This window comes from Solanum lycopersicum, chromosome 5, assembly GCF_036512215.1.
Source record: "Solanum lycopersicum chromosome 5, SLM_r2.1".
NCBI lineage: Eukaryota > Viridiplantae > Streptophyta > Magnoliopsida > Solanales > Solanaceae > Solanum > Solanum lycopersicum.
In genome coordinates this window covers 22447845-22467104 of record NC_090804.1, presented here as the reverse complement: position 1 = coordinate 22467104, position 19260 = coordinate 22447845, and the positions used below count along the sequence as shown (strand labels likewise).

Sequence of the window (19260 nt, the reverse complement as noted above, 5' to 3'; positions counted from 1 at the left end):
GGTAAATCATTCACCCTCCTTATAAAATTTACATCTTAAACCCACACCTCACAATCATAATCAAGACATTTCAATTCAACATCATACTGCCCTATCAATCCTAATACAACGCATACTCCAATACAACATCATGGCTTAATCACAATTAACCATATTTTGAAGTAAAGGGTAGAGATCATAAGACTTACCAAGTATCCTTCATTGTTCATCATCAAGGTCTTACCATAAACCCACTTCAACCAAATTTTGGGTACACACCCCATAAGTCAATAATCAACATGATAACAAGACTAGAAGAATCACTACATCACAATTCAATACTAGATCATAGCTTAAGACAAGATACTTAGGTCAATTCACAACATACTTTCTAACATAGATCACCTTCTCAAGAACTAGCATGAAAGACTAACAATCACCCTAATTTTGTTCATGATTAGTGTAACAACATCATTTAATAGAAATTCAACCAATAACCAAGTTAATTGAACCAAATACAACCTAATTCATGTAAAGATCAAACCTAGGGTTAAGGGTTAAGGGTCATCATTTACAAACTAGACCAAACCATCAAGACATATCATAATTAGGTTATAATACATATTTATCAAAAGTCTCCACTTTTCACGCCCCTCTACTAAGAGATGCACCATGTTGATAGGAATCGGCAAAGACCTTCTTGTACACTACAAAACAAAAACAACCAAATTCATAACATAATTTATTATATTGAGAAAGACCCACATGAAAACTCAACTTTTGAAAATACTTTGAAGGAACCCTTTGAGGAAAGAGGTCTCAAAGGTGAATTATATACCATACCATAATGTTCAATGAAGAACAGATGGTGAAATCATCCCTTTACTGACCCCGAATCCCTTCCCTACCTAGTCTTCAGTGGTGTCTTCCAACAGAGAGAGAAAGAAGAGAGAAAGAAGAGAATCTTTTTTTTGAGATTTGTAATTAGACTAATGGGGTTGGGGTTTTTATATGGGGCATTAATTAAGTTAATTATTCTTCCGTTAATACTTAACTAACCACCGAACCCTTTAACTAATTAGTTAATACTAACTTTAAAATGTGCGGGAAAATGGACTATCACAGACAAGACCCCGATCGACGGTCCGTGTGTGATTCGATGGTCACTGTGCCCTTTCATGATGCACATCTGCCGTTCGATTCATAGACTATGCAATCGGGGTCCTTCAAGGATTTTCCCAAGTGTTGATCGATGTATGGAAGTGACGCCCTATCGATCCACACACACCTCATCGATTCCCTCTCGTGGGTGCACACTGCCAGGCAGTACTTGAAAGGGTCCTCCTCAAATGCCCTTAGTTGGTCCATGGGGAGTCGTACCGGATGTTTCGACCATGAATATACTTAAACACATGTTAGACACCCTTTCACCAATTTTCACCATTTTCTGAATCCTAAAAGCTAGCCAAATAGGCTAAGGCACTCTAGTACCTCCTTGAACTCATGGACATTTTGATTTCTAGACTTCCTAAATACCTGTATTCATTAAAATAGGCCTTAAAACAATGTCTAGACCTTATGAAACTTATGTTAGGCTTAAAAAAACGTCTTGGATTTTTCAAAATGCTACATTATCCCCTTCTTAGGAACATTCGTCCCCGAATGACACTAAAAAATTTTAGAAGGAAGGAATAGACTCAAGACTAGCAGCCTAACCAACAACAATATATAACAACATCAACCATATTTCATATACAAGGCAATTCAAAACTTCAATTACCACACATAAGGATAAACACTACATTATGAGGAATATCCCTCTCACAACAAAAAGAGCTCAACATAGCATTTATGAGTCAATTATGTCGAAGTTCAACTTACCAACATGCTACATATCATTTCGTAAAGACTCACCATATCAAAATGCACAATATAAATCAAACAATCCAAAGAGAAAAATTTCAAGTTCAAACGCACAACTTCACTGTAAGTCACTACAAAGCAATTAAAAAATGCACATTTTGCAAGACTTCACCAAAATCAAAGCAACTTAAATTTTAGTCATTATTTTCATTATTAGGAAGAATTACTAACTTAGTTATCAAAAAGATAAGGGTAATGGGACTTCATGTCGGCCTCGGCCTCCCATGTTGCACCCTCAACTAGTTGATTCTTCCATTTATTCCTTAACTTCTTGACTTGTCTATCAAGAATTTGAACCGGAGCTTCCTCATAAAAGAGATTATCCTTCACACCAAGACCCTCAATAGGAAGAATAGACTCGGGATCACCAATACACTTTTTAAGCATGGAAACATAGAAAACCCGGATGAACCGAAGCCTATTCAATAGGAAGTTCTAATTCATAGGCAACCTTACCAACCCTTTGCAAGATTTCATAGGGACCCACATAACAAGGACTCAACTTCCATTCCTTGCAAAATCTAACCACCCCTTTCATAGGTGAAATTTTTAAATACACCTTATCACCTTCTTCAAACTCCAAATCCATTATCCTGTGATCGGCATAAGACTTTTGCCGACTATAGGCCGTTTTTAACCGGTTCCTTATGATATGAACTTTCTCCTAAGTATTAAAAATTAAATCAGGACCAAGAAGCGAAGACTCATCCACTTCAAACCATCCAATAGGAGACCTATACCTCCTACCATACAAGGGTTCATAGAGAGCCATGGAGATGGATGAATGAAAACCATTATTATAAGAAAACTCCACCAAAGGTAAACGCTTATCCCAATTTCCCTTAAAATCAATAATACAAGCCCGACGCATATCCTTAAGGGTTTGAATAGTACGATCTTCTTGTCCATCCATTTCGGGATGAATAGCGGTACTCAACTTCACATTAGTAACCAACCCTCCTTGGAATGACCTCTAAAACCTAGATGTGAATTGTGAACCCCGATTTGATATGATGGATAAAGGAATACCATGGTGACATACAATCTCATCTATGACGATACTAACATAATATTCCGCCGAATAAGTATACTTGATGGGAATAAAGTGAGCGAACTTGGTCAACATATCCACAACCACCCATATAGAGTCATATTGCCTTTGAGTCCTACGTAAACCCACTACAAAATCCATGTTGATATCTTCTCACTTCCAAGTAGGAACTTGAATTTCTTGTAGTAAGTCACTCGACTTTTGATGTTCGGCTGTCACTTGTTGGCAATTTGGACACTTAGCAACAAACTCTGCTATGTCCTTCTTCAAACCTTCCCACCAAATACTTCCCTAAATTCATGGTACAATTTTGTCGAACCCAAAGTTGGAAGTTATGGCCGTTTGAAAATAACAAAAAACTCACTTTTAAAATCTGGAAAATTAAAATCTTGAAATTTTCCAGATTTCTCTTTTTATTTCCAAAAATGATTATTCTTTGTTTCTTAGCTTAATCTTAGTTATTTCAAGTTACGAGCTGTTACAATAACTTACCATATAAGCAAGATTATACGGACTAGGAAAAAGGGATGGAAACTATGTATGGATCTTTCGGAGAAGGGTATCTACATGTTGTGACTAAATCAAGAAGAAATTTTTTTGAAAGGAAAATAAAGTTGTTTATACGATTCACTGAATTTTTATTTGTATTAACTTTGATTTGGATGAGTATTTGAGGATGTATATGACTTTATACTTCGCGTAGTTTATCTTTTGATTGAAATGGAAGTGTATGATACAAGAGAATCTATATAGCTGCAAATTGTTTATCAGTGCTTGGATGACGAGATTGAGGTGTTTAGATTAATTTTTTGGTGAAGTTGTTCCTTTTCTTTGTTTTATAAGTTATTTAGCTTTGGTTGGATGTATTTTTGAAGATCTAAGAGAGCTTTTTTTTGTAGATATTGGAATAATAATTGATATTAACATACATAAAAGTTGTCTAATTGACCCTGAATAATTTGACATTGAGGAGTGTATAAGGTTTGAAAGTGTATATGATTGTTTAGTGAATTTAAAGATTTATCATGACAAGTTAGTAGAGATGAAAAAACTTCTTCATCTATGATGTAAATGCAATCAACTAACACCGAGTTGATGAGTTTGTATTAGTATTTCGATATCGTATTTTACTTGATTCAGTTCATCACCAACTATCGTGTGTACTGCGTAAAATATTTATAATTTTAAAAGTTTACTTTTCTTCAAACTATATACTATAGGACTGATTATAATGTGTATTTATGAAGGCGAATACAAGTTACTTGAAGACAATCTCCTCGTATGTGATGCAAGATAATTAATTATGTCCGATTATTACAATTTTTGTGGCGTTTATGTTTTCAGCTAAGGTTGTACTTTCATCATCAGAGTCTACAGAAGATAACAAAATCTTTCACAATTACTAGCTAAAGACGATATGAAGAGTACTACATTTTCTAGTGTAGAAAACAATCCAATCACCTAAGAAGATGAGCCTTTTTTATATTTTAACTCAAGTACAGTGGAAATTCCATTGATTGTCACATGCTCGAAGATTATTTCAACATTTCATCTATCTTTAATGAGGATGGGGAATATGTATACCCTTTCAATTCTAGATCTGCAAAAGATTAAGAAGCCAGTTGTCTACCAAATTTCAAATTCAAAAAAAAGTTTGATATCATCGTTATTTCCCTTTATAAATGGTGGTATTGTTTCAATTGTATCTTATAATGGGAGATTTTTTTTGCGAAAAACATGCACTACTAATGATAGTGCAGTATTTGTTGATTCTTTGTCATCACTTTCCATGACCTTTAACTTGACAACTCTATTTTTCATTACTGCTCCAATTTCGATATTCCAAAACTTCATTTGAAGGAAACCTTGTCCATTTGGAAAATATCAGTTGTTACACCAGGGGTATTGGCAATATTATAAAGATACAAAACAAAAATGAGTGAATTCATCTTCATAAGCATCGTACGTGGTTGACCAATAAATTAAGAGGTGCAAAGCTAAGGATCATGCACACAAAAAGAGAGCCTTGAGTACATGAGTTCATAATATACTAAGCTAAAAAGGTACAGTCAATGAAATTCACGTTGATATTCATCTATCTTGTGTCATGGCTTAAAAGCAAGATTTCAAGATCATTCTTGTCACATCCGGGTTTACCCCCTAGACGTAACCGACGTCATCGTACTTTTGAAGGACTAAGACTAGCCTCTTAGTTTTATGTCATTACATTCATATGTTGAAAATGCAGAAAAATTTAAAACATTTATTATCACTACTTGGAGGTTTACATAGACCTCTACGTACACATAATATATATTCATACCGAGTATACATAGACCCTTCATATAGGAAGGTTTTATAGCATTCTACTTTTATTGCATATACATATAAGAATATGGATTAAAGTATTAATGATTGTCTCATCTCATACCATCTAAACAAATATCACAATGTGGGCATAGCCCTTACATCAATTCAACAAGACCATGTATAGGTCGTAAAAAAGTAAAATATTCAAATAACAAGGAAAGGAATGATAGAGTCAATAAGCTCATAACAAAATCCAAAGCTAGAGGATGGCAATGCCTTCAAGAGTTGAGGACCTACCCTACTTGGATGAGAGGAAGAATCCAAGTCTTCAACAATGACGCCTCCCAAAACTCTTAAACGACCGGAACCTAAAATGTTTGGGGAAAAAGGGAAGAAAATGGGTCTAGTACTCAACATGTACTAAGTATCATCTTATGCACAACCAATATTTAAGGAAGTCAAATGTATATCAACACGCTTGAACCCATAATATCGTATACTCGATTACCAAGTAATATCATCACAAGCATGAATAAGAGTAATCACATAAATAGCAAAGTAACGTAACAAACCATAAATTCCCATAGAGTTAACAAGTGCAATGATAAAGTAAAGACCCATAACCCTATTTAATCAAGTCACCCAACAAGAACTATAATTAGTATCATACTTCACACAATATAACCTCATATATTCATAAATTCATATCTTTAGTAATTAATAACATAAAGACCATTTGCATGGTGATAATCATCATAATCATCATATAAAAACGTTTACATTTAGCACCATCCATATACATAATATTAACTTCCCAAAGCTCCCATCAAGGCAAACTAGTGCAAGGCATTTATAGAGTCTCATACCCCTACCTAGGGTAAGTCAAACCCATCAAGTTACTTTAGTTAGCTATGCTTCATTCTTTAATTTTAGTTTAGGGAACACTCTCTTTAACCGACATAAACCACATCATTTAAATGTGGAATCCAATGTCATAAAACATTACACCGATGGAAGGTGATCTACCGGCCAAGGTAAAACCTCATTTAAACATAGCTTTCTAGGTGGATCACTTAGCTAGTATCCTATGGTGGCAACATAGTTTAAGGAACTAAGAGATAGGTATTCCCACTACATACCATTTAGTAATTGGAGCCTCACCTCATGGGAATCATTTGATGAGTATACCTCAAAGGGGAGTGTATATCACTTATAGATCTATAGGGTAACACTTTCTCTATGGAAAGTCATCACCTCCTAATGTCAAGTTCACTCGATGCTAAGCTAAGTCCCTTTATTGAAATGTCTTTAAGCCCTTAATTATCAATCATAACCATATTAAGACCATAGGGTCTACCCCTTTATAATCATCATCATCAATAGCTCAATAAGAATTGTATGAGTATAAGTCCTTTCATTACAATTCATATAAGTGAGGTTAAAAATTTTGCATTTCATAACATATTAAGGCATATTTATAGTTTTAACCATACTTATAGCACATACACCTTAATCAACCTTACAATATAGTCAAGACATTTCAATTCAACATCATACCATCCTATAATCCAAGTATAAGGCATGCTCCAAAGTTAATATCATGACTTTACAACAATTAATCACAATTGGAAGTAAAGATAGAGATTCTAAGACTTACCAAGTCTTCCTCATAGTCTATCATCAAGTTCTTACCATCAACCCCTAACTCAACCCAACTTGGGGAGTAACATCATCACACAATGATAACCAATAGAATAACAAAGTCAATTGCATCTCTATAACACAATTCATCTTTAGATCACAACTTGAGACAAGGTACATAGGCTAATTTCACATTATAATTCATAACAAAAATAACATCTCAAGAACTAACATGATAGTCCTATAATTCATATTAATTTAATCATAATATCACCATAGGATAGTAATCAAATCAACAACCAACGCAATTGAATGATCACAATTCAATATAGGTCAATATCACTACCTAGGGTTAGGGATAGAGGATCATATTCTTGAATTTGGACCAAATCATCAACAATTAACACAGAAAAGTTGAATTACATGTTAATATACCCAATATAACCCTATGAATTCATTAACAACTCAATCCATAACTTCAATTTCGTAATTGGATGAAACCCATAAGAAGACTCAACTTTTTGAAATATATTTTGAAGGAACCCTTTGAGGAAAGGATCTCAAAGGTGAATAGAACTCATACCTTAATGATCTGTCAACAATCTAATGGTGAATTCGTCCCTTTCCATCCCCTAAACCGTAGTTCTTGCTAGCCTTCAATGGTGAGTTCACGTACAGAGAGAAATAAGAGAGAAGGAAGAGAGTTTATTTTGAGAGTTGTATTTAGGTTAATGAGGGCTGAGGGTATTTGTGGTGGGACTAAAAACACTTAATTAGTATTACTTTAATCCGCTATTGCCCCTAAACCACTTAATTAATTCAATGAATTTAATTGAAAACATGCCGGAATTTGCAGACCTCGATAGACGGACCGTTGGTCCATTGATGGTCCGTGAAGCCCATACATAAGCTTGGTCAGAGGATGGTGTAGGCTGAGTTTTTCTTTATCTTTCTAAGTGTGGGACGATGGTGGCATCGACGCCCCATCGATCCACACATGGACCGTAGCCTGCACCTCCGTGTTCCGTCGATGATTCTAGAATCTGTGCAGGAGAAAAGACCTTCTCCGCCAGCCTAAATGTGGGACGAAGGTAGCATCGACGCCCCGACGATCCACACACGAGCCATCGTGTGCCCCGTCGATGCACACTGCTGGGCAGTGTTACATCAAACTGTAGGGGTCCTCCTCAAGGTCCCTTGGCTGGTCCTTCGGAAGTCGTACCCAGACGTTTCAACCATGGAACAACTCAAAAAGCTATTAGCTACCTTTCCACCCATTTTCATTTATTTCTAACTCCTAAAAGTTAGTCAAAAAGGCTAAGGCACACTAACATCCCTTTGAACCAACTTCCCGGATGTTTTGGACGTTTTGGTTCTTAAACCTCCTAAATGATCTATATTCATTAAAATGGACTTAAAAACAATGTTTAGACTTTATGACACCTATGTCAGGCTTTACAATGAGTCTTAAGGTGTTACATTATCCCCCCTTAGGAACATTTGTCCCCGAATGACATTAAAATTCTTTTGAAGGAAGGAATAGACCCAAGACGATCATCCCAACCAATCAACAATATCAAATCAACATAAATCATGACATTTCAACAAGGCAAATATCAAAACTCATATTACTACACATAAATCTCAAAACACTTCATCATGAGGCATTTCCTTCTCACAACACTTATGAGCTCAACATACATTATATGAGTCAAGTAGCATAAAGTTCAACTTAACAACATGCAACCTATCATTTCATGAAGACTCATCATATCAAAATGCATAAATAACTCAAAGCAAGCAAAAAGAAAAATTTCAAGTTTTTAATAGCAATACTACAGTGACTTCACTGTAAAACTTACTGTGAGTTTTCAAAAATTACATTTTGTACCACTTCACCAAAAATAAAGAAACCGCATATCCTAGTCATAATTATATAATTAAAAAAGAACGTCTAACCTTAATTCTCAAAAAGATGAGGACAACGGGACTTCATATCAGCCTCGGCCTCACATCTAGCACCCTCAACTAATTGTTTTTTCCATAACACTTTTACGGATACAACCTTTTTATTCCTTAACTTCTTGACTTGCCTATCAAGAATTTGAATCGAAACTTCCTCATAAGAAAGGTTATCCTTGACGCAAGACCCTCAATAGGAAGAATGGACTCGGGATCACAGATATACTTTTTCAACATAGAAACATGGAAAACCGGATGAACCGAAGCTAATTCATTAGGAAGTTTCAATTCATAGGAAACCTTACCAACCCTTTGCATGATTTCATAGGGACCCACATAATGAGGACTCAATTTCACTTTCTTGCTAAATCTAACCACCCTTTTGATTGCTGAAATTTTCAAATACACCTTATCACCTTCTTCAAACTCCAAATCCCTTCTCCTATTATCGGCATAAAACTTTTGCTGACTATAGGCCGTTTGCGACCGGTTCCTTATGATATGAACCTTTTCTAAAGTCTTATAAATCAACTCGGGACCAAGAAGCGATGGCTCACCTACTCCAAACCATCCAATAGGAGACCTACATCTCCTACCATACAAGACTTCATAGGGAGCCATGTAAATGGATGAATGAAAACTATTGTTTTAGGAAAACTCCACTAAAGGTAAATGCCTATCCTAACTCCCTTTAAAATCAGTAATACTGTCACTAAGAATATCTTCAAGGGTTATTACCGTACACTCCGCTAGACCATCCATTTAGGGATGAAAAGTGGTGCTCAACTTCACCATAGTACCTAACCCTTTTTCAAAACGACCTCCAAAATCTAGATCTGAATTGTGCGCCCCGATCCGACTTAATGGATAATGGAATGCCATTGCGGCACACAATCTCATCTAGGAAGATTCTTGCATAATCGTCCGCCAAATATGAAGACTTGATGGAAATAAAGAGATAGAATTTAGTCAATCGATCCACAACCACCCATATAGAATCATAGGACTTTTGGGTCCAGGGTAAACCTACTACAAAGTCCATATTGATGTCTTCCCACTTCCAAGTCGGAATTTGCATCTCTTGTAGTAAGCCACCCGGCCTAAGGTGTTCGGCCTTTACTTGTTGGCAATTCGGACACTTAGCGACAAATTTTGTTATGTCCCTTTTTAGACCTTCCCACCACTATATTTCACTTAGGTCATGCTACATTTTTGGCGACCCTGGATGAATTGAGTAGTGGGACCCATGTGCTTCTTCTAAGATCCTATCCTCAACCCATCTACATCAACACATAATCTCCCTTGGTACCTTAATACACCATCCCTCCTAAGGAGAATGATTCATTCAACTTGCCAAGAACTGTTTTGCTCAACTCCATTAAGGATAAATCAAGGTGTTGTTTGGACTTCACCTCAACCACTAAAGATGACTCAGAATTATGATGAACAAGGGCACCCCCATCCGGAGAACTCTCCGACCTCAGCCCCAACCTAGCAGACTTATGCACTTCCCTTGCTAGGTCCTTTTTGGCTTCATCAAGATGTGATACACTACCCATAATCATCCGACTTAGGGCATTCGCAACTACATTATCCTTGCCGGGGTGATAAAGGACACTCATATCATGATCTTTCAACAAATAAAGCCACCTTCTTTGTCGGATATTTAACTCCTTTTGGGTAAACACATATTTGAGACCCTTATGATCGGTAAAAACATCCACATGAACCCCATACAAGTAATGCCTCCAAATTTTTAAATCAAACACCACGGCCGCTAATTCAAGGTCATGAGTGGGTAATTTGTCTCCAGTACCTTTAGTATCCTAGATTCATAAGCTATCACCTTCCTGCTTTGCATAAGCACACTCTCTGAACCCACTCGGTATGCGTCACAATACAGCACAAAACTCTTTGTACCCTCCGGTAAGGTTAACACCGGAGCGGAAGTAAGCCTATCTTTCAACAATTGGAAGATCGTATCACATACCTCCAACCACTCAAACTTTTTACTTTTTAGGGTAAAAGTAGTCAATGGAGACGCAATGGATGCGAAACCATTATACACTCTCCTCCATGCAGTTTGTCACACTTCTTACATGGTGGCCTCTCCTGAAGTTTATCTACTTCAATGTTTCTCTTAACTCTAGGCTCGAAATTCCTATCATAGCGACCCTTGAATGAACTTGACTCCCTTTGGTGGAAAATTCCCTTTATAAACCTGGGCTTATCTCTGATTGCAGTTTTAATCTTCCTTGAAAAATTCTCCTCAACTTGCCTTGACATGTTCCCTGCCCTAGTGTGCTTCCTCTTCCTACTTTCCTCCACTTGGTGGACATGGACCATAAGCCTGGAAAGGTCCATGCTATCATGCAACATAGATGCCTTACACTCCTCCTCGATATCCTCAACAGTTTTTGATCCAGTGTAAATGGGAGGATTCATCCTCATGAAGTCCCTTAACCTAGTATCCATGGTGCTGGTAGGTGGGTTCTTCCTGGGAACACCTTGTTGCTCTTCCTGGGCTATCATAGCCTGAGCTTGTAAGGTGATGGCTTGGGCCATCTGCACCACGTTTGTCCTTACTTCTCCATCTGTCAACCCAGATAGGAAAACAAGCATCTCCATTTCATCAACTGAGGCCTGGGGAGGAACTTGGTTTACTTCAGCTGCTCCTCCAATCTCAAGAGTTGATGTTAGATATGCTTTTAACACCAAGAAATCAGACATTATATAAGGCATGATAAGATCAGAAGAAGGGAATTTTCCTATGCATCATGCAGTCTCTAATTCAGGATAGTGGTGCACTTCACTACCATGACTTAGAAACAACTTGATGTGGTTGATGTGAATTTATTATTCTCAGAATTTAACCAAATGCTCATATACAAACTTTTTCATGACCGTATTCTAGAACCCAGACGAAACCGGCGTCGTTGACCTCTCAGAGGTCGCAGACAAGCCTACATACGTCATCGTTACTTCATCTAGGTTAATTTAGCGGAAAATTTGAAACTTCTGTTACTTAACATTCATTTAAGACATTCTACTTAAAATCATAAATGTTCAAAATAACCATTCTAATATTAAGATCATCAAATAAATGAAATAGTTCCAAACTCCATTAAGTGTATACTTACCAAAATGGCACCAATACAATGACTGAAATAAGATAAGAAAGAAATGCTAGTGGAACATACTCTACTAACTCAATTCTATATCTAAGCTAGAATATAATGGGCAAGCATCCTCAAAAGCATGAGGGCCTGCTGAATACGGATGAATGCTCCACGTCCGGATAGTTGTAACATCGTACTGTAAGCTATCGCGTCCGCCTGTGCCTGCACCAAAAAGTATAGAATTGTATGGGATTAGTACACAATTGTACTAAGTATGGGTATTTGCAAGAAGACACCAAGGACATGCATGATTAAGAAGATCTCTCTCCTATTGATATGAATTATGGAAAGTCAACTCAGTGGACTTGCCAATTTCGAATTAGGAAAGTCATGCCATGAGACTAGCATGCATCATCATACTAATCATTTTACAAACAACACATAACATATTACACATATCATATCACATAGTTCAAATCATTCTTTCATATGCCATGAGACCTTGGAATCATGGACTTGACGGTAGGACTTCCCAAAATGAGGGCTCAGCATATAGGACCTCAATTAGGGTGCCTTCTTTAACAAACATAGAGTCTGCTTCATTCATTCATACATACTTGATTTTCATTCTTTCATATACTAGTGCAGCCACCAATCTTACCTAGGATGTATTTTAAGACTCTCATCGGGTTCGTTGTGAAATGACCAAGAATAACCTAGTGTTATTACTTAAGTCTAGCTCACCTCTTGATTATCCCATCCTAACACCTTCGGTATCGTTCATTTCATTATGTGCATTCCTTAAGGCTGGCCTCATTTTTTCTTTGGGAACTTTAACCTTAACCGACATAGATCATGTGAGTAACATGAAATCCAGTGTGTAATCCCCACACCGAAAAGAGGTGGAATCACCGGCCAAAGTGAACCAAAACATGCTAGCTTATGTAGGGAATTGAACCCTGCTAGATCCCTATATTGGCAGTATAGGCTCAAAGACTAGGATATATAAGGAGGCCTATACCTGGAATGCCGGACAATCTCATCTCAAAGGAGTTACGAGAACCTCCGCCCTTCCCAAAGGAAGGCATCACCACTCATAGCTAGCCTATCGGTACTAAGTATAAAGTTCCATTACATTCAACTCATACATCATGGAAGTTGGTTCTAGCATGAGGACATCATAGCTCATTAGATGATTTATCATCTCATAATTAGTATTAAGTGTGCATTAACTTCAATACTTTCATTAGAGTGTTCACAGAGACTTGTCTCTTCATTAGCTTTACACTCTCATAGGTGAGTACATTTTAGTAACATTTACTTAGGCATTTGAGATTGGTCTCATCTTTCACATTAACCTCTTATCATATTGTCACCTCATTCATTAACTTTAACACATTTGATTTTCATAATTACTCACCCCTTCACATGAATGTTCATTTCATCATATACCAATACACTTGGCCAGTTATTGTGTTTCACACTCTTACTTAACCCTTCTAGGGTTACATCATTTTATCACATACATCTTAGGATCACCTACTTTTAAACGTATGCTAGACTTATGAGTCAACACATACAAGCCATGAGACTTCATTCATAGTTTGTCTAAGTGATTCATGTTTACCCAAGATTATGTGGTACAAGACTTAATATTCCAAGATATTGATTTCGATCTTTAGAGGCAACATTCATTAAATATTTACTTACGTATGACTTATGTGTGTCAATACGAAATTGGGCAAGGGAACCCAATTTTGAATCCCTTGGACAACACTTGATCTTATTCTAAACTTGATAATTGCATTTTTGAGATTTGGGGGACCCTAGTTCGATCCCCATCAACCCCATAATATTTCCTTTCTTTTTCTCCTCCTCTTTTTCATTTAAATCAAGGAGATTGTGGGTTCAATCCCCCACAAGCTCATTATTTTTCTTTTAATTTATCTCTTAACTTTCTCACCAATCCAACAGGTTGTGGGTTCAATCCCCACTCTCCACATTTATTTTCTCCTGTATTTTTCTCCTAACTCTCTCATCCATTCAAGAGGTTGTGGTTTCAATCCCCACTCACCACATCTTTTTTTTCTTGCATTTTTCTCATGAATGTTTATGAAATTTTCATTAAGTGAGGCCATGGTTTCAATCCCCAGTGACCTCACATTTTAAAACTTTTTTGAACATAGCTCATTTTTTTAAAAGTTGGCCGAAACTACAATTTCTAGCAGGCTGGAAATTTTGTCTCTTCCAATCCATTTTGGTCTTAATCTTTTGTTTATTTTTTTGTAGCTTTCATGTAATGTTGTCTTGGGTTCAAACCTTAGTGATTTCACTTATTTTACATTCATTTTTAATTGCATTTTGATACAACTTTGATTGGCCGAACCCAATCTACCAAATGCTGGAAATTTCTTCAATATTTTCAACTCTGTGTTATCATCATTTGTTCATTAGATCTTAGGATGTTTCATGAATCATTTGGTGCATATTTAAGTATATTTTTTTCATGGTTAATCAGCCAAGAATTACCATTAAATCCAGCAACATTACACCATTTTTGCACATCATGATTTACACAAACATTTACACAAACATCACTTTTCACATACTTTCGGTTGGCATAAATTAACATGCTTACAATTCCAAACACATAATCATGAACACATTATCACGAATCACACTTCACATTAAAATAACAGCAAACATACTAACAAAATGATCTCTAACCTTTCCTGATTAAAATCAGAAGGATACTAGGGACAATGAGTTTGACAAGAATGGGAACAACCCTAGTTTAAAAATTCGCTGAATTCGTGTAAAGGAAATTCGCTTGGAAAAAAGAGTCCAAGAGAGAAACCCAAACCTTAATGTCGTTCCACACTTGTTTGAATGCTGCCAATTTCCCACGAAATGAAGCCTCACCACCGAAACTTCAAGCACAATCCAGTCAAGAACTTTGTTTTGCTTTACGTTTATAGACTAACTTTTCTTTTGAGTTTTTTAGCATTCAAGTTCTTGATGAATTTTATTATTTCTGTTTTGTTCTTTTGTTTTACAGAATGCATACGCCTGAAAGTGAGAGAGGAGTAGACAAACACGTGAGAATGAGTAGATTAGGATTAGGAGAGTAAGGTGGAGACTAAGTCAAACTAGGACTCCTCATTATTTATTAATATTATTATTATTATTATTATTATTATTATTATTATTATCATCATCATCATTATCATTATTATTATATATAATTATTATTATTATTATTATTATTATTATTCAAAATATTATTTTCCTTTAATTAAATCAGTAACTAAATATTAATTAATTAAATTAATTCACCAAATAAAATAAATCAAATAAAATCATTGCTCCCACCTAGGTTCGAGCTCGGGTGGAGCAAGATTTTGCTCAATGGGCAATTTCGGCCCTTTCTACCCAAAATTCCCCTCCATCTTATTAATTAAATAATTAATTGCATATTTAGGATAATTATCATATTACCCTTATCCTGGAAAAACCATTTTACCCCTAGACCTTCCAAACATAAGATTTTACCTTTTTAAGTTCGGTAAAGACTCATCCGAGTAAATCTTCATATTTGAGAGCCCTACATGGCTGGACCCAACCTTTCCTAGATCAACTAACTCCCAAAGTTAGTTGACTTGGCTGTCGCAAGGGTTCAGAGGTCTGATTCTACGCGCATCAATCCGTGTGAACCTGGTCTAATCGTAGGCATTCTAGACACATTAAGCATTACTTAGCATATCAATTTTTAGGGTTGTTATATTATCCCCCCTTAGGAACATTCGTCCCCGAATGACACAACTCTTTACTAGCAACAAGTCATTCCTCTATTGAACATATGTATACATAAGCAATTCATTACTTTTTATTGGTGAGTATCTGATTCAACTATTAGCATGGTGGTGCACATATTTGAAACCTACTAGCAGCTTCACATTAATATACTAAGGAACTCTTTCCTAAACTAGTCTCGTCCAAGGATACAACACAAGTAAACATATAAGTCACACAAATCAGCAACCAACACGATGACCCAAACATATTAACTTCATACTAGTGCTTAAAATCGTACACATTCAAACTCATGAAATACTAATAAAGGCTATGCACCCGAGAAATCACCAGAAGTGCCTTCCCTTGCACCCCTAGACTTGAGTGCGAAGAATCGTTGCCTCCTTGGAGCCTCTTCACTTGGACTATTAGGCTGAACTTTCTCCTTCTTATTTTCTTGACCTCTCTTATTCGAACAATCCTTCATCATGTGACCCTGTTTTCCACAACTATAACAAGCGTTAGATCCCATCATACACTCTCCTCCATGTAGTTTGTCAGACTTCCTACATGGTGGCCTCTCCTGAGGTGTATCTACTTCACTGTTTCTCTTAACTTTGGGCTCGAAATCCCTATCATAGCGACCCTTGAATAAACTTGACTCCCCTTCGTGGGAGAGTCCCTTTATAAACCTAATATTATCTGTGATTTCAGTTCTACTCTTCCTCGAAAAATTCTCCTCAGTTTGCCTTTACATGTTACCTGCCCTAGTGTGCTTCCTCTTCCTGCTTTCCTCCACTTGGTGCACATGGACCATAAGCCTAGAAAGGTCCATGCTGTCATGCAACATAACTTCCCTACACTCCTCCTCGAGATGCTCAGCAATCTTACATCTAGTGTAAACGTGAGGATTCATCCTCGTGAAGTCCCTTAACCTACTATCCATGGTGCTGGCAGGTGGGTTCTTCCTGGGAACACCTTATTGCTCTGACTCGGCTTTCATAGCCTGATATTATAAGGTGATTACTTGGGCCATCTGTACCAGGGTTTTCCTTACTTCTCCATCTGTCAACCAAGCTAGGTTAACAGGTATCTCCATTTCAGCAGTTGGACCCTAGGGAGGAACTTTGTTTACTTCGGTAGCTGCTCCTCCAATCTCTCCGCCTGCGTTTATCCTTATATTCATCTTTCTGAATCTCAAGAGTTGATGTTATATATGATTTTAACAGCAAGAAATCAGGCATTAGATAAGGCATGATAAGATCAGAAGAAGGGAATTTTCCTACACATCATGCAGTCTCTAATTCAAGAAAGTGGTGCACTTCACTACCATGACATAGAAACTAATTGATGTGGTTGATATGAACTTATTATCCTAGGAATTAAAACTAATTTTCTATTACCAACTTTTTCACGACCGGAGTCTAGACCTTAGACGAGATCGGCATTGTTGAACTCTCAAAGGTCGCAGACAAGCCTACATACGTTACCGTTACTTCATCTAGGTTAATTTAGCAGAAAATTTGAAACTTTTGTTACTTAACATTCATTTAAGACATTCTACTTAAAACCATAAATGTTCAAAATAACCAATCTAATATTAAGATAATCAAATGAAAGAAATAGTTCCATACTACATCAAGTGTATACTTGCCAAAATGGCACCAATACAATGTCTGAAATAAGATAAGAAAGAAATGCTAGTGGAACATACTCTACTAACTCAATTCTATATCTAAGCTAGAATATAATGGGCAAACATCCTCAAAAGCATGAGGGCCTACCAAATCCGGATGAATGCACCACGTCCGGATAGCTGTAACGTCGTACTATAAGCTATCGCGTCCGCATGTGCCTGCACCAACAAGTATAGAATTGTATGGGATTAGTACACATTTGTACTAAGGTATATGCAAGCAGACACCAAAGACATGCATGATTAAGAAGATCTCTCTCCTATCGATATAAATTATGGAAAGTCAACTCAGTGGACTTGCCAATTTCGGATTAGGAAAGTCATGCCATGAGAGTAACATGCATCATCATACTTATCATTTTACAAACAGCACATAACATATTATACATATCATATCACATAGTTCATATCATTCTTTCATATGCCATGAGACCTCGGAATCTTGGACTTGACATTAGGACATCCCAAAATAAGGGCTCAACATATGGGACCTCAACTAGGGAGCCTTCTTTAACAAGCATAGAGTCTGCTTCATTCATTCATACGTACTTGATTTTCATTCTTTCATATACTAGTGCAGCCACCAATCTTACCTAGGATGTATTTAAGACTCTCATCGGGTTCGTTGTGAAATGACCAAGAATAACCTAGTGTTATTACTTAAGTCTAGCTCACCTCTTGATTATCTCATCCTAACATCTTCGTATCGTTCATTTCATTATGTGCATTCGTTGAGGCTGGCCTCATTTTTTCTTTGGGAACTTTAACCTTAACCGACATAGATCATGTGAGTAGCATGAAATCCAGTGTGTAATCCCCACACCGAAAAGAGGTGGAATCACCGACCAATGTGAACCAAAACATGCTAGCTTATGTAGGGAATTGAACCATGCTAGATCCCTATATTGGCAGTATAGGTTCAAAGACTAGGATATATAAGGAGGCCTATACCTGGCATGCCGGACAATCTCATCTCAATGGAGTTACGAGAACCTCCACCCTTCCCGAAGGAAGGCATCACCACTCATAGCTAGCCTATCGGTGCTAAGTATAAAGTTCCATTACATTCAACTCATACATCATGGAAGTTGGTTCTAGCATGAGGACGTCATATCTCATTAGATGATTTATCATCTCATAATTAGTATTAAGTGTGCATTAACTTCAATACTTTCATTAGAGTGTTCACAGGGACTGGTCTCTTCATTAGCTTTACACTCTCATAGGTGAGTACGTTTTAGTAACATTTACTAATGCTCATTTGAGATTGGTCTCATCTTTCACATTAACCTCTTATCATACTGTCACCTCATTTATTAACTTTAACACATTTGATTTTCATAATTACTCACCCCTTCACATGAATGTTCATTTCATCATATACCAATACACTTGGCCATTTATTGTGTTTCACACTCTTACTTAACCCTTCTAGGGTTACATCATTTCATCACATACATCTTAGGCTCACCTACTTTTAAACGTATGCTAGACTTATGAGTCCACACATACAAGCCATGAGGCTTCATTTATAGTTTGTCTAAGTGATTTATGTTTACCCAAGATTATGTGCTACAAGACTTATGCATCTTGTAGTTATGCCAAGATATTGATTTCGATCTTTAGAGGCAACATTCATCAAATATTTACTTATGTATGACTTATGTGTAAATACGAAATTGGGAAAGGGAACCAAATTTGAATCCCTTGGACAACACTTGATCTTATTCTAAACTTGATAATTTAATTTTTCATATTTGGGGGACCCTAGTGCGATCCTCATCAAC

General features: G+C 36.6%; 2 protein-coding genes across 2 annotated transcripts; both read right to left on the bottom strand.

The window, feature by feature from the left end:
- Window positions 1-10897: 10897 nt before the first annotated feature.
- On the bottom strand, window positions 10898-11596 carry LOC138348698 (uncharacterized). The gene has a single exon (XM_069298271.1). The coding sequence runs from the start codon at window positions 11594-11596 to the stop codon at window positions 10898-10900; it is 699 nt and encodes a 232-aa protein (XP_069154372.1).
- A 4512-nt stretch (window positions 11597-16108) lies between these two features.
- LOC138348697 (uncharacterized) lies at window positions 16109-16723 on the bottom strand. Its single transcript, XM_069298270.1, has 2 exons — window positions 16540-16723; window positions 16109-16443 (listed from the first exon to the last, which is right to left on the bottom strand). The coding sequence occupies exons 1-2, from the start codon at window positions 16721-16723 to the stop codon at window positions 16109-16111; spliced, it is 519 nt and encodes a 172-aa protein (XP_069154371.1).
- Window positions 16724-19260: the final 2537 nt, after the last annotated feature.